This window comes from Anastrepha obliqua, chromosome 2, assembly GCF_027943255.1.
Source record: "Anastrepha obliqua isolate idAnaObli1 chromosome 2, idAnaObli1_1.0, whole genome shotgun sequence".
NCBI lineage: Eukaryota > Metazoa > Arthropoda > Insecta > Diptera > Tephritidae > Anastrepha > Anastrepha obliqua.
In genome coordinates, this window is record NC_072893.1 from 42292983 (window position 1) to 42307509 (window position 14527).

General features: G+C 33.9%; 2 protein-coding genes across 3 annotated transcripts; one reads left to right on the forward strand and one right to left on the reverse strand.

Moving 5' to 3' along the window:
- The first annotated feature begins 269 nt into the window (after positions 1-269).
- On the forward strand, positions 270-5983 carry LOC129239025 (XK-related protein 4). Of its 2 annotated transcripts, XM_054874291.1 has the most exons (7): positions 270-918; positions 1461-1547; positions 1623-1697; positions 3396-3526; positions 5246-5398; positions 5478-5612; positions 5676-5983. In XM_054874291.1, exons 1-7 carry the CDS (start codon positions 581-583, stop codon positions 5960-5962), a joined length of 1206 nt encoding a protein of 401 aa, XP_054730266.1. In that variant the 5' UTR covers positions 270-580; the 3' UTR covers positions 5963-5983. The 2 variants fall into 2 exon arrangements, with proteins under 2 accessions (XP_054730266.1, XP_054730265.1); XM_054874290.1 differs by having other exon boundaries at positions 271-918; positions 5478-5980.
- A 1557-nt stretch (positions 5984-7540) lies between these two features.
- On the reverse strand, positions 7541-8781 carry LOC129239027 (sperm-associated antigen 7 homolog). The gene has a single exon (XM_054874292.1). The coding sequence runs from the start codon at positions 8553-8555 to the stop codon at positions 7734-7736; it is 822 nt and encodes a 273-aa protein (XP_054730267.1). The 5' UTR covers positions 8556-8781; the 3' UTR covers positions 7541-7733.
- Between the last annotated feature and the right edge of the window lie 5746 nt (positions 8782-14527).

The window sequence follows — 14527 nt, forward strand, 5'->3', positions numbered from 1 at the left end:
ACAGATCACTTTGATATTCAAACGACCAAATTAAAAGAAAACAAGTCAGCTGTTCTGCCGTTATCACCTCGTATTTCTCTGCTCGTACGTACTCGCCTTGGCAGATATATTTAAATTGCAATTGTTATCGTAGAAGGCAAAAGTCATTTTCGCTAGTTTGTTTTCATTAATCGACTTTTGATGATCGATCATACGATCAGCTGATCATACGTTCTTTCGTGTTTTTTGTTTTAATTCATATATTCACTTCTAATTCTGACGTTTACTAATTTTTGCTGTTGATTTTTGCGCAATGTTTTGTTTTTTTTTTTGTTTTCAAATTGCTTTTATGGTATTGACTACCATAAACAAATAAACAAAGCTTAGTGAAATATATACGCCCAAACAATGAAATGCTTGTTACACTTTCATGGGCGAAAAAACCAAGATATAGCTTAATAATTTATTCGCATGGAAGGAGACTTATTCACGCACAGAAAATTAAATGCTCAACTTACTGCGCAGACTCTTAAATGAAAAGGTTTAACCGTCAGCTCCATTAATTTTCGTGTATTCCCTTGGTGAAATTGGCTAAGGAGTGATGGAGAGTATTTCTGCTCTTTTGGATTTGATGCGATTGGCGCGCATGCAGTTCATACAGAAAAGTACTTTACCGGATTGCATTGAAACTGAGGCAAATGGCGCAGACGCAGACGCAGATGACGTCGATGCCAGGACACATATGTGGAAGGAAAAAACTGTATCCTACAAAAATATAGCCCAAACCGTGATATCTATATTAATGCGTGTGATCACAGTGCTGTTCAATATCAAATTAGCTGTGGATTATTATCAACAAGGGCAGCACAATTATTTCGTGTGGACAGTGGTTTGCATAGTAGTGCCGACGCTTGTGACGGCGTTCATATATGCGCAGATGTAAGTTGCATATTAAATAATTCAACAAATCAATATGTATATAAAAATACATACTCTCTGATATCAAATAAGTTATAATATTGAGAATATAGCAAATTACACTGATTGAGTTAAAGTTGCGTTCTAAAATTTGTGATATTCTTATCTACAAACGTACATGTGCATATTATGGAGAAATGTATGCATTTATTGAGGTGGTGAAATTCAAATCGTGCATTTCTGTGGGCTTTTGTTAGTTATTGTTTGTTGTTTAAGTTATTTGAATTTTAATAGTTTTTGCTTTTAAGCCAATAAACGCCGATCTTTCGCAAAAAAAAAAAATCATTTTATAAATGCATTTTTATTCAGATGGATTCTGAACCATAGTTTAAAAAAATGCAATAAAACTCGGTCAATGAGTGCTGGTCACGTAAAAAAATAAGAAGTAATTTTATTTCAGCTTCTTTTGCCAAAAGTCCACTCATATGAATTTAACATATCGTTTCAGTTTAAATATAGAATTAAAAATATGATTTTTTGCTTTATTGCTAATTCTGTTTTAGGTGCCATCAGGATAACAAATTTGAAGGCGGATTCTGGGAGATATCTCAAACAATATTGCTGGTTATATTTTCCTCATTTTTTCTAAGGTTCTATATATAAATTCACAAAAACAAATATTTATATAATTTCATTAATTTAATTTATGATGATTTTATCTTTAGATACTGGAACTCGCTCATTTATTCAGTAAAATGCAAACGTTCTGAATTGCAAGGAAATCGAGACGAACAATTAGAGTGAGTTGGTTACATAATTGAGGGGAGGGGTAGTCAGGGGTCCGAAAAATGATGATTTTCAATAATTTTTTTTTGCTATTCAATTGTTTTATTTTACAAAAATAAAAATGTAGCATTAATACGTCATGTTTCGACTTGACTTTAGCAAAATTAAAAAAAAAATATATATAATAATAATTGTAAAAGTTATCGCTATTTATGTGGAACCCGTTTCTATAGTAGTCCCTTGCTGTGATCATCACAAGCCCATGGAGATTCATCTAAAATCAATCGGGCAAGAGACATTAGTTTTATTAATAGATAATCTTTATTAATAGATAAATTACAGGCTTTTTTTCGAAATTAACAATATGGTGGCTTCAGGAAATATTTTTCAGATTTTCGAGAAAAAAATTAATGGTTAAAAAAAATCGAAATTTTGAAAAAAAGAGGTTGTCTGTAAAGTCGGTTTACTGACGATAGGTTAACGTGACAACGTCATAAGAAAATACTGATGGAATGGTTGCATTTTTCAAAAGAAAATTTTTTATTTTATTTGTTTGATAGATATTTTGTATGGATATAGAGAAGGAGGTAAATGAAATCGCAATAGAATAGGTCAAGTTACATTTACCCAAAGGTGAAAAATTACGAAACATTTATCAAATTCATGAAAGATATGTTAAATTTCGGTTGTGTATCAGACGTTAATAAGTCAACAACACTAAGAGGCACCATCATCGATTTGACTTTTTCAAGACACATTACACTCGAAACACTCCCTTTCATTTCCTACTTTTCCTATCATCGACCTATACTCAACAGAGAAATGGTTCATTACCATGCACACAGGAAGAAGGCATATGCAAATTCAAATATGTGAATTTATATACATTTGCGCATATACACACATATGTGCCATCTATTCCTGGGCCATATAATAAAGGGTTTTCCAATAACAGGTGTTATGAATGAATGAATGGATTGCGATATCGAGAGATGATTAAGAGACGATTTTTTAAAGCCGGAATTGGATGGTTTATTTTCAACAAGACGGCGCTACGCGCCTCACAAGCAACGAAACCATTGATCTTTTACGGGAAAAGTTTCCGGATCGTGTTATCTCTCGAGGAGATGATCACAATTTGCCACCGAGATCTTGTAATTTAACACCTTATGCATTTTTTTTTTTTTGGGGCCACGTGAAAGAGAAGGTCTACGCCAACAGCCCAGGGTCGATTCAAGACTTCAAAGATGGAATTCGTGAAGCTATCGAGGACCTAGGGCAGCCACTTTGCAATTCGGTTATGGAAAATTTCATGAAAAGGATATTGTCCTGTAAGCGTGGTCGTGGTAGTCATTTGTCTGATGTTATTTTCCACTATTAACTGGCATACCTTCCACTTTAAAATGAAACAAACATCCGAAATTTAATATTAAAAAATAACAAAGTAACACCTCTTATTAAAAACCCTTTAGTTCTTCAGCCGTCATAGCAGCTCCCAAAATAACGGCCCGAATGCCCTTTGTTAATTGTTGAATAACTCGAAAAATATTTGTCGGATTCCCTTCAAACTTCAAACACAATATTTTTAAGATATTATACTTTAAGAAAATGCAAACAAACAACAATTTTTTGAAAATTTTGACTACCCCTAACCCCCTAAGTAAACATATTTATATTCGTATATACCAACATGCATACATACTTACATACAGGTATTATAAATTAACTGTCAAAGAGGAGAGCGATGTTGCGTTAATTCGTTTGTTTGAATGTTTCATGAACACGGCACCGCTGAAGATACTTTTAATCTCAATAATGTTAACACAGGAAAATCAAATCACAGGTATTTATACGTTTATATACACATCTGTATATTAAAAATTATAATATTTTTGTGACTTTTTGGTCATTTGCCAATACTGGCGAATATAGTATATACATACATACATATAATATAGGCGTACACAGGTTTAACTTAGCAATAGGCTGTGTTACAAATTGTTCTTTCAGAATATTAGTAGCGTTCTCAAGTAATACTCCTACATATACCCCTAAACTATTGTATATACAAAACGAACAATTAAAAAACAAATAATTTTGTGAACTAATCGGCACAAAGATATACATAGATATATATTGCTGTTTGGTAAATAAATAATTCCCTTCAAAAATTCACGTATAAAATATTTAAATCACGTTGCTGCTTAATTGACTAATACTACCGATTTATCCAATTTAAAGTTAGATATCCAATGGAGGAAGTGTTAAATATGTATGAAACACTTTTAGACGTAAAAAAAGTGTTTAGATCCTATTTTCTTAAATCAAGTAAAATAATACCATTTCACGTTAGTAACTATTATTTCATTTTATTATTTCAAGTGGGGTCTCCAAAAATAGGTGTATATGTAATGCTATACATATAGCCACACATTTTTCTAAAAATGTTTCTGAACTAAATCATTGTTGCTTTGAGGGCAAATTTTTTTACCCATGCTAATATTATGTACGAGTGGTGTAAAACAACTTCTTCATTTTGTTGTAATTTTGAGCTATAAATGAGGCGCTGTGAAATTTTAAATTGTACCCGGCCGCCAATAGTTTTATACAAACCTTTTAATATCAGAAATATATTCCCAAATTCACTACGCGCGGTGAGACGTAAAGCTTAAATTTATTTTATAGTCCAAATCTTGATTAATAAGTAATCACTGGTTTCTTGAAAAATTCCCCAAACATTAAACTAAATATGATAGAAAACAGAACTTCGAATATTAATTATTAGGTAAAGAGGACAAAGCGTCCATAGAAACCCTTACCTACATTCCACGTTCCCACGACAGTCGGTTCTACGTTACCGAAATGACCCGGATTTATATCCGGCCAAAGACTGTCACTTCAGCAGCATTCCCCATATATGTGTGCGGAATGTTTATGCTGCTACAACAACAACAACACTTACCTACCACAACAACAACCCTGATTTTGGTCCGACCACCGCCCATAGCAGATGAAGACGTCCAGCTACCACGAGAGACCCGCGTAACCTTAGCGCAATTACGTTCTGGATATTGAAGCAGGTTAAACTCTTACCTATCCAGAACTGACCCCGACATACTAAACATATGTATATCCAGCATGTGAAGGCACCCCGCACGACACTAACCATCTTTCCACATGCCCCATCAAACCCACTCATCTAACACGCCTCTTCCTCTGGACCCAACCTGTCGAAACAGCAAGTGTCCTGGGCCCAACGTTAGATGAGCTAGATCGAGAAGACGATCGCTAATCTATACTACACTGACAGGGTTAAGTATACTGCTACAACAACAGCAAACCCTCTGATATTGGTCAATTACAGCAATATTTGATGTTGACTCTAGAAATTCTTTAAATCACTTAGAGGTCTGTAATTATTTTTGTTCGTTTGATTGATATTTCGTTTTTGAAAATAATTTTATCTAGAAAACTCGAACTTCTTGTGTTCACTAACGTTTTGTATGATTAATCTATGCATAGCTGTGTTCTATTATAAAAAGTCAAAATGTTCCCTTATTAGATACTCAAATATGGAGTGTGCTAGTCTATCTAGTGAATGTGCCTTGGACATTGGGCTCTTACAATCGCTGCATACGTGCCGTACAACCAATGAAAAACAAACTAAGGTATTGGTATATGGTGCCTCATCTGTGCTGGCACTTTTGTATATCAGGTTAGAAAATGAAAAAAAACTACAATTAAGATTCTTAATTTCATAAATAAGCCTAAATGATTTCCCTTTTTCTTCGTAGTTTCGCGCATACTTTGCATCACATTCGTCACTATTCTCTTTCCAATCTGGACGATAGTTGCCTGTCTTCTGCATGCCATCATAATGGGATTTGTCACATACATCATAGAACGTCCTCAATTCTCCGGCATCATTGGTTTTAATAATTTCCTCTTTTGCCTAGCATTGGGGCTCATTTATCTATTCATTTACATTCCAGTCAAGGATACGCCAACAAGGAACAAATATGCCCTGTACTATGCAATTTGTTTAGTGGAGAACATTATATGCGTTGTGCTGTTTATATATTATGCACCGGAGAGTCTCTCCAAATCGACCGCACTTTTCTACACACTTTGTACTCTAGCTATTGGCTTTTATATCGTAGGCATTTGCTGTATGTGCATTTACTATATGTATTTCCATCCAAATGTGAAAGCAAGAAAGAACATAAACCTAAATATTTCAAATGAATTTTGTAAGCAGAATTTACCAAATGATTTTTAGTATTATCATATGTAGATATATATATATATATATATAATACTTATGTATGTATTCAAATATGTTTTGAAACATAGTCTCAAATGATATTTTAAAATGACTCTTGTCATTTATATCGATTTCATATTTAATATTTATAGTCACGTAAACAATTTTAATGATTTTAAAAAGTAACATTAAATGTTAATTAGATATACATAAATGTTTGTGTTCTAGTTTCCGAACAAGTATATTAGATTTTTTATGAGGTTCGCACTTCGACCTCATGGCCTTTTGTGCCCGAACAAGTATATACAAATACATATAAACCAATAACGTTATATTACTTACTTTTAGTTTTTATTTATTTTTTAATATTATTCTACATACATATGTATACTCTTGACATGACATATCAACAATTTGACTGTTTCGCTCGCCAGTCGTGTAGAAAGTACTGCCACTCAAGCAGCATTGTTTTAAAATATTCTGCCTGCTGATACTTCTTAGAGTAATTTCAAAAGTTTTTTATCAATTCCATTACAAGGAACTGCATTTTGTAATAGGAATTAGTTATGTGCTGGTAATGTATTTTTATTCCAAGTACTTTGAAAGGAATCGAGAATGTAATAATTTTTTTTAACTCCGCTGGAATGGAACTGAAAAATATATTTTTTGCTTCCAATTTCATTTACGCTTCTTCAAGTAATTTAAAAAGTAATCGAAAAGTGTTAAAACTAATAAATAATAAATACATTATTAATAAATAAATAATTATTAATATATTATGAACAATTAATTTTATATAATAATTTAACTCTATAAATAATTATAAAATAAATTTTTGACTGACGTTGGAATGCCAATAAAAATATTATTATTTCAATTTCTTTCAAAGTATTATCTACTTGAAAAAAAATATATATTACTAGCAGATATATAACTAATTCCTTTTAATGAAATTGAAAAAAAAGACTGTCGAAATTATTACATTCCTTATTGAAAAAAAAATGCTTTTGAAATTATTTCTATGGAATTAAAAATGTAATCAATTCCTTTGTTGTGAACTGAGGAATGCAAGTGTGATTGTAGTGTAATTGCCTTTATCCAGCTCTAATTGTAAAGCATCAATCTCGTTTTAAGCATTAATTATCATCTCTTACGGGCAAGAAATAAAAAGTAGTTTTTGGATACATCTGAACAAATAAAGAAATCTATGAAAACTGCTATAAAAAAAACATGAACAATTGAGAAAATATTTCTATAAAACCAATTTGTTTTTGTCGCATAGTCCACAGCGTGGAATCGGACGCGATCCAACCACCTCTTCATAAACCAACTCAAATCGACTTTTCCAACAATTCTTCATTGGTGCAACTCCTCTGAATCCGTTTCGCCGGGCCCTATAGTGTGTTCTACGCTATCGGAACAACTTAGATTTATAAACTGCGAAGGACTATAACATCAGCACCAGACAACAATGAGAAATATTTTATACTGTTTTAACAACAATAACAATAGTTGCCACTTACATATACATATACATATGTAACATATACACTACTTTCTTACTTATGCCTACATAGATGTAATTATAATTCGTTATTAAGTTTTCAATATAATGTATTTATATGGTTTTACTCAACATCATTTCAAATAGTTAACAATTCAGTTGTGATCACGTAAATAGTAAAAATATTGCAATTTATTGCAAATTGATGCAAAGACACAAAGCAGTCGTTATTTCAAGCGTATCTTATTAGTTCAATTACATTGTATTTTTTCACTTGGATTATCACTGAACCTCAAAATTAACGCTGCTTCCTGCAATTTTAGGTTCTTCTGGTCTTTGATACGTGCTTGAGGAATTTTGTTGTTGATTGACAACGTCTTGTGGATGATGATGTTGCAGATCAGGTTTGTCAATCTGTTGTTGCTGTTCTAGTTTGCGTTTTTTCTTTGCCTGAATATCGGCTAAGGTTTGTTCGATTGATCGCATATCCTTTTTATTTTTGCTGGGAACAAAACCATAACTCAGGTTAGTCTCTGTTTTGCGCGCAGCTTCCAGTGCTGCTTCTTGCCCAATGAGATGAGCATATTTGTCTTTATAGTTGCTCGTTGGTTTAATGTCAGACTCAGTGGTGGGTGTTGGTTGGGTGGAAGCACGTGCCAGTCTTTTTTGTTCACTTTCCAGTTCACGTTGCTGCTTTCGCTTTTCAGCATACTCTTTGGCGACTTCTTCATTCCACCCGTCACCATTGCGTCGTGCAGCTATTTCATCCTCCGATGGTGCGTTTTCTTTTTTATAAACTACTGAATGGCGATCGATATCCTCGCGGCCAAAACTCATTGCAATAAAACCACCGAATTCGGCTACTTCATGTATAATGGCACGATGCACCTTGTCCAGCGGTTGAAACTCAATGTGCGGGCGATCGTCCTTTGCAAAACGTTCAATGCGATCCTCCACATATTTACGAAATCGATTTAGTTCCTCTTTGTGTTTGTTTTTTATTCGTTCAGCAAGTTCTTTTTGTTTTTTGATCAGTTTTTTCTGTTGCTCTGTGGCTGCGGGAGGTTTATCCATTGAATTGAGTATTGAATTCAGCAAATCCATGGCGGGTTACGACGTCTATTAGTAATCAACAATTTAAACTTTTTTGCACACAGCTGAATGCAATTTAAGCAGCAGCATGAACTTTATAAATTTTTCCCCGAATTAGATGCTATTTTGTTTTTCCTATTGTCCAGCTGCTGCTTCGAATTGTTCGAATTGCTTTTTTCCTATTCTTTCTATCACGTTGTTTCGTTCTGACAGCTGTTCGATAGCGATGGTACGAGTGACAATGATTGTAAAATAGTTATATGCAAATTGTTTTTATCTATTTCTTTTACATCACTAGAACATCTTCAACGGTTATTTTAATATACAGTAGAAGTCCGATAAGTACAATTGGAAAATTTCAGCAATGATTGCACTTAGCGAAAAATTGCACTTTTGCGAATTTCTCCTGTGGATCGAGGAATACCTAGGGAAAAATTATTATTATTATTATTATTATTATTATTATTATTATATATAAGAAAAGCAGAGGAGATCCACTACTTTACATTTAAATGGAGCACTAGTGTAAACACCTTCGGCTCGCTTGTTAATGAATTTACCAGAGTAACAATAAATAGTATTAATATCTTACATTATACGCTATTAGACAATTAACTCTAAATTAACTTCCTAAGCTCAGCTAACGTAAGGTACTTGTTGATGTTCTTGATGGATTCGGAGTCATAGCTTTTCAGGGCATCGGAAGGGGTGTTGTAACCGAAGACGTTGAATCTTATTGTTGAAAAATGTTGACAATTATCGAGCAAGTGGATGACCGAGATTGAACCGCTGTTGCAAAATGGACACTGTGGAGGTGGAAGACCCTTAAGGAGATGGTTATGCGTTGCTGTCGTATGACCAATTCGTAGGCGGGAGAAATTTGATTTTGAGTCCATAGAAAACTCGAAAAGAGCAATAAAAAATTGCAATTTTCGGGCGCAAAAGAATTCTTGTTCGAAGAAATTTTTTACTTAATACGGCAATGTATTTGCGTTCATCACGCGCGAAGACACAGCTTTATAGCTATGCACAGTTATGGTTCTCGGAATTATTGCGACCAAAAGCACTGTTCTCACGCTTTGTGATTTTTGATTTTTACAAATAACTGTAAAATTGTAGCGCTGATATCATAAAATATGGCATCGAATCGTTTGTGACATTCAACACGCGTTAGTTTCATGCTGGTTCTTGAGAGTAAAACAATCGTTCGGAGTTTGAATCATTTTTTTTTTTTTTGCTTTCATCAAATATAATCATGGGAAAAGTGAAAAAGAATCTACATTTTCTTACATTGAAAGAAAGAGATGAGATTCTCCAAAAAATTGAAAAAGGCGTTAAACAACGAGATCTTGCATTCGAATACAAAGTTGATTGCGCAACGATTTGCCGAATAAAAAAACAATCCCGTTCATTAAAAGAAAATGCATACAAATCATTTTCACTTGGAAATAAACGGAAAACTTTGCGGTTTGGCAATCATCCAGAGCTCGAGAAGCGTTTGTACCAGTTTTTCAAGAATCAGCGGCGACGAAATGCTCCTATTTCTAGCTTGATATTGAAAACCAAAGCATTAAAAATATTTGATAAAATAAAAAAGGATGGAGAACAATTCAATGCAAGTAATGGATGGTTTTCGCGATTCAAGAAACGCTTCGGACTTCGCTATTTGGCTGTGACTGGTGAATGATTATCTTGTGATCCAGAAGCCATTGAGCCATTTAAGGAAAAATTGACGGCGAAAATCGCTGAAAAAGGATATGTCACATCACAAATATATATTGCTGATGAAACGGGGCTCTTTTGGAAACTTTTGCCAAATAAAACCTACGTTTCGAAAGATGAAAAGAGTGCTCCAGGCAACAAAGTTTCAAAAGATCGAATCAGTGTTCTTTTGTGTGCAAATGGTGATGGCAGCCACAAAATAAAACCATTAACGATCGGCAAATCTATGAATCCGCGTTGTTTTAAAAATTTTCGTCTACCGGTGAATTATGCTAGCAACAAGACTGCTTGGATGACGCGGGATATTTTCAAAAAGTGGTTCTTTGATAATTTTGTCGAAGAAGTGAAAAAATTCGCCAAAGAAAATGATGTTCCACCCAAAGCATTACTCTTGCTGGAGCAAGCCCCATCTCATCCGCCCGAAGAAGAATTAGTTTGTGGTGAGATCGAAGTGATGTATTTTCCGGCCAATTGCACAGCGATTTTACAGCCAATGGATCAATATGTTATTAACTTGACAAAAATTCAATACAAAACATTGCTAATGGAAACCATAATTAGTGAAAAAGATTCTTCATTACATGAACTATTGAAGAAAATTGATTTGAAAACCGCCGTGATCATGTTGAGCTAAGCGTGGGGGAAATTGCTCCCTGAAACGATCGCTAAATGCTGGAAAAGCGTATTGGGTACGAGCCCAACAGTTGAGGCGATTATTGAATCTAATCCAGACGATATGCCATTGGATATCGAAATTGACGACCCCCTTCTTGTTGGAGGATTACAACGGTTAAATGAGATGGTCGAAAACTATGTGGGTGAAGCAGACACAGATGAAATCCGCAATTGGGTTTTGGAATTAGGAATAGATGAAGGTGATAGTGAAGCCAATGAACCCGAAGATACTACTCAAGAAGAAACAACCGAAAAAGTCCAGCATGAATCGATTTTTGGCTGTGTCAATACAATTTTGAAATGGGGTGAACAGAACGATGTACTGTCATTCAATCAGATCGCTTGTTTGCATGATATCCGATCAAAAGCACTTGAAAAGTGTTACGAGAAAACGCAATCGAAAATAACAAAGTTTTTCCAAAAAAAATAATTGAATTTTGGAGCACACACTCATATGTCCTTCCGCATTGATCTCTTTGTATTAATTTCAATAAATATGTGTTCCTTTTTCTTGAATATCGACCTTTTGAGCTTATTAATTGCATTGAATAGAGTTAAAATATTTTTCCCTAGGTATTCCTCGATCCACAGGAGAAATTCGCAAAAGTGCAATTTTTCGCTAAGTGCAATCATTGCTGAAATTTTCCAATTGTACTTATCGGGCTTCTACTGTATATATATATATGCTCACCCTTTTTGGGTGTTTGGCTGAGCTCCTGCTCCTATTTGTGGAGTGCGTCTTGTTGTTGCTCTACAAATGGAGGGACCTACAGTTTTAAGCCGACCCCGAACGGCAGATGATTTCTTTATAAGGGCCTTTTACATGGTAAAAATACACTTGAAGGTTTGCCATTGCCTGCCGAGGGGCGACCGCTATTAGAAAAAAAATTATAATTTGGTGCTTTATGCAGAGATATTCCAACTTGCGCCCCTCCGCATGCTAGTCACGGTAGTCGCATAAAATTATTTGTATGATATTTCGAAAAACCTTAATTGATACGAGCACTTCGCACAGGTCGCACCGCGCAGTAAAATGCCGCTTAAATGGTTATTTTTGAGTTTAATACCAGATATAAAACACCAATTAGTTTTAAAAAAGACAATTTAATTGCAAAATAAATCAATTTAATTACAATACTTGCACAAATCCACTCAATTAGAAAATAAGAAGAGGAATCAGCCAAATTATTTGATTGAAGAGTTAAATTTCTATTATTTTTTCTTTTTGTTTTTAACGAGACATAAACCTTTATTTCCAAGGAAGCAACATCGATTTTGCTAAGACAGCCGATTTCTCAAGTAATCACCTTTTAATATAGCTTCATGTTAATAATCTAACAAAATGTGTTTGAAAATAATTTAACCAGTCACAAAATGGTTCCTTGATTAGAAGGTTGCATTGTTGCTGTTGAGGTGGTGTACTTAACCCTGTCAGTGTTATGTAGATCACCGTCTAGCTCATCTAACGATAGGCCCAGGAAACGCGCTGTTTCGACAGGTTGGGACCAGAGGCAGAGGGGTGTTAGATGAGTGGTTTTGATGGGGCATGTGAAGAGGTGGTTAGTGTCGTGCGGGGTACCTTCACATGCTGGACATATGTTTAGTATGTCGGGGTCAATTCTGGATAGGTAGGAGTTTAACCTGCTACAGTATCCAGAACGTAATACAAGGTCGCGTAGACCTATCAGCAATGAAAATAAATAACTACATATAATTACATACAAGGCAATCTACATATCTAAAGAAACTGCGACGAATTAAGAAAATAAAATAAAAAGAAATTCCCCTGAAATTCCAAGACAACATAAAAACATACGCAAAATCAAACGATTTTTAATTAACTAAAGAATACGAAATAATCTAAAAGGAATATAAATCGATTCAAAACAAAAATGATTCTACACAATTTAAAAAATAAGGCGATAGAAATCATAAAAAACAAGAAGCTGCCGTAATAACGACACAGACGAATACCACATAGACCTAGAGAAGGATTAAATTCATGTTGTTTGCCGATATAAAGAAAATTTAAATTAGACACGAAACTGTTGTTGTTGTTGTTGTTGTAGCAGCATAAACATTCCCCATACTTACAACGGGGAATGCTGCTGGAGTGACAATCCTTGGCCGGATATAAATCCGGGTCGTTTCGGTAACGTAGAACCGACTGTCGTGGAAACGTAGACACGAAACTCGTTAGCTCCGGTTGGCTCATGGCACTTTCCGGGCAGAGCCAGAAATATGTCTATAAAATACTACTTACTATGTATGTATTCCGCTTGGTTACAACCATCTCTAAGATTTTAATTATATGCACTAAGGTATTTATTTTAATCTATATATATAAAAATGAAATGATGTTCGTTTGTACGCATTTTTTTGGGCCGATACGAGGCCAATTTTATTCGTTCTTTTTTCATATTATAGGAATCCACTAGGGGAAGGTTTTTAGCAAAAAAAAATTTCTTTTAAATATTTTCTTCACATAAAAAAAAGAAAAAATCAAAATATTGTACAAAACAAAACTTGCTCGATTCTTAGACTAAAGTAAGTTTCGAATCGACATTCATTTTATGTGTACAACTTTTTTTGAATTTTTCGTTATTGTATACAGAAATTTCAAATGATTCGAATGAAAATTTTTTTTTTTTTTTTTATTTCTTCCATAAAATATTACACCTGTCGTTAGACAATAAGTAATTTGATTTACAAAAAGATGGAATGAGAGTGATATTGAAGGGCCAATGCCCCCAAGCTCATTTAGAAGAAATATATACATATTATTTAAAAACAAGTGGTTAACAAACAATGACATATACGATTAGTTGACAATTGATTACAAGGATTTTGCAAGATCTGTTGGTGTTTGACGGTTAAGCCGACTTTGGGTAGATTTTTCTTTATTTGGTAGTCTTCTCATCATAGGATTTGTATGCGTTAATAGTCTATTTATGTGTCTTCTGCTAGCGCTTTGTATTGTTTCATCAATAGTATCGATGTCAAGGTCGCGATGAATATCTGCGTTAGGTATGTACCAAGGTGCATTAGTTAAGGTCCTAAGTATTTATGAAAATAATGTTTCAATTCAATTGAGCAATGCTTTCTTTGACCAATTCTATATGGAAATGAATGCGTTTGCAAACGATGTTTTCGGCTATGAACAAATGTTGGAATCGAATGAAAAAGGAAAGAAACGCGAAATGATAAAAAAAATTTTTGGAAAATTTAAAATGAATGGTGCTTCATTGGAAAAATTCAAAGGTAATAAGAACATACACAAGATAAAGTTAGAATTCGAATTTTTAGATTTATTTTGTTTATTTCTCATTTTTTCAGAAGTACACCACACAACAACTCATTCCAACTCTGATTTTGAAATCCTGTTGGAATTGGTGATCGATAATTTTGTCACTATAATGGTCAATGGAAATTTGCGTGTATCAGACCCTGCATATTATTTACCATATCAACTTTTTGTGGAACATATGGACCAAATGAACACAAAAAAATAATTTAGTTTTGTTTTGATTTTTTGCAACATTTTGGTTTTCAGTTAATACAATAAAAACAATACTGTTTTTTCGTGA

Excerpts from the sequence above, each read along its gene's own strand:
- LOC129239025 (XM_054874290.1), top strand. The coding sequence starts at position 581 with ATGGAGAGTATTTCTGCTCTTTTGGATTTGATGCGATTGGCGCGCATG. Across the intron at positions 1,698-3,395 it reads AATCGAGACGAACAATTAGA|GTATTATAAATTAACTGTCA; the intron begins GTGAGTTGGTTA and ends ACTTACATACAG. Across the intron at positions 5,399-5,477 it reads CTGGCACTTTTGTATATCAG|TTTCGCGCATACTTTGCATC; the intron begins GTTAGAAAATGA and ends TTTTCTTCGTAG.
- LOC129239027 (XM_054874292.1), bottom strand. The coding sequence starts at position 8,555 with ATGGATTTGCTGAATTCAATACTCAATTCAATGGATAAACCTCCCGCA.